Genomic DNA, 1915 nt, shown 5'->3' with positions numbered 1-1915 from the left:
GGGGGGGGGGGGGGGAAGCCCTGGCTGCGAGCGACGCGTGAACCCGGAGGGTCCGCGAGGGTGCAGGCGAGGGACCCGGGGTGGAACTCTTGGGCCTCGGAGGAAAGGAAGGGGTGGTGTCGTTGGCGCCCGGGGAGAGAGGGGGAGCCAAACCTACCCCTCTTTCGCCCCTCTCCCCTCCTCCTCCCGGGCTATTTCCTAGAAAGCTGTATCAGTGTGGCCACGCTCGGCGCAGGCACCTCGGGCGGCTTGTCAGCAGAGGCAGGGCGAGGAAGCGGGTTTTTCCTGCGTGGCCGCTGGCCGCGGCGGAACCGCTGGTAGCCCTGCCCCCGACCTGCGGCGGCTCGGGGCGCCTCCCCGCGTCTCCCAGTGGCGCCTGCGGCGCCCCAAGAACGGGATGGTTTCTGCTCCTGGGTCACATTCTATCACGTCGGAGAAGCGCCCCCTCCCTCCGGGCACTCCCCCCTCCCCCCCAACACATCTGCGGGGGGGCGGGGGCTGGGGTGGGCGCCGAAGTTCTGGTCCCTTTAATCGGGTTTTGAAAACGGCTTCAACATGATCAGGAACATAAATTTCAGGGACATAACCTTTTTCTCTGGGTATATGCGAAGTTGCTGTTTTCTCAGATCGCCCTCCCTCTTTCTCACGTAAGGGATCTATTTCTCAATTGTCTGAGCCCACCTCATCTTCAAGTAATCCACCCGTCATTCCTGGATCTTAAAATACATGGGCGGTAGTATTAGGATCAGTTTTGAAGCAGCCAGAGTCGGAGGGTCGTATTTTGGCCGGATGCACCTACAGAATGTGCGCAATTAGAGGAAATAAGTAGGAATCGGTGGGTTTTTTTTTTTGTTTTTTTTTTTTTTGTGGGTTCCCCTCTCCGAGGCCCCTGGCTTGCGGGGCTGCATAGAGGGAGAGGGCCTCGGAGAGCTAAGGAGAGGGGGCCGGGGGGCGGGGGACCGCGTTTGAAGTTTGGTCGGGCCAGCTGCTGTTCTCCTTAATAACAAGAGGGGAAAGGAGGGAGGGAGGGAGACACTGAGAGGAGGAGGGGAGGACCGGGAGGGGAGGGAAAGGGAGGAGGAACCGGAGAGGGGGGCGAGGCGAGAGGGCGGAGAAGTAACTGCCCAGCCAGTTTGCGTCACTGCCTCGGAGAGCAGAGAGCAGAGCGAGCTGGGGAGAGCAGACAAGTTTGAAGGGGAGGGCAGGCAGAGTCAGCAGCCCCCGGGGCGCTCCTCTCCCACCGCCCATCCCTTTCCCGTCTTCTTCCCCAGCTTCCCTCTCTGCCCTTCGCTATTTCCCCGAAAACCCCTTATTTAGCCAAAGGAAGGAGGTAAGGGGAATCCTCTCCCCTCCCCCCCTCCAAAAAACCCCCCAATTTTCCAGTCCGGAGATCGCAGGGGCGCGAGTGGGCACCCAGCTGGCCATGGAGCTGCTGTGCGGAGAGGTGGACCCGGTCCGCAGGGCCGTGCCGGACGCCAACCTGCTCCACGACGACCGCGTGCTGCAGAACTTGCTGACCATCGAGGAGCGCTACCTTCCCCAGTGCTCCTACTTCAAGTGCGTGCAGAAGGACATCCAGCCCTACATGCGCAGGATGGTGGCCACCTGGATGCTGGAGGTAGGTCTGCAGGCAGGCGCACCGTCCGTCCCCGCCCGGACCCCAGACCCCACGCGGGGACCCTGAACCTGCGAGAGGGCAGCCTCCCCGCTGCTGCGCGAGAGGTTACCCCGTGCCCTCGGCGAGACGCGTGGCTTCCTTTCTGTTCCTTGCGGGGTGCAAGATTAACGGGGGGAGGGGGAGAGGAGGGAGGCGGCAAATCTGGGAGCAGCGAGGCTGTCCCGGAGCGGGGGTGGGGGAGCATCCCGCGCGCGGGTGCCTGCATGTGGTTGCCTCCTCTCCCCCCCCCCCCCCCCC

At 63.3% G+C, this 1915-nt stretch overlaps 1 protein-coding gene across 1 annotated transcript in view; it reads left to right on the top strand.

Moving 5' to 3' along the window:
- Nucleotides 1-1157: 1157 nt before the first annotated feature.
- Nucleotides 1158-1915, top strand: part of CCND2 (cyclin D2) — a 22945-nt gene continuing 22187 nt past the window's right edge. The window contains exon 1 of the mRNA XM_007469446.1: nucleotides 1158-1618. Coding sequence (XP_007469508.1) covers nucleotides 1424-1618 — 195 coding nt within the window. The 5' untranslated portion in view covers nucleotides 1158-1423. The remainder of the gene's footprint in view (nucleotides 1619-1915) is intronic.

The sequence above is a fragment of the Lipotes vexillifer genome, unplaced genomic scaffold (genome assembly GCF_000442215.2).
Source record: "Lipotes vexillifer unplaced genomic scaffold, Lipotes_vexillifer_v1.1 scaffold395, whole genome shotgun sequence".
Classification (NCBI taxonomy): Eukaryota; Metazoa; Chordata; class Mammalia; order Artiodactyla; family Lipotidae; genus Lipotes; species Lipotes vexillifer.
Note: the sequence above shows the minus strand (reverse complement) of the source record. Positions and strands in the feature narration are given on the sequence as shown.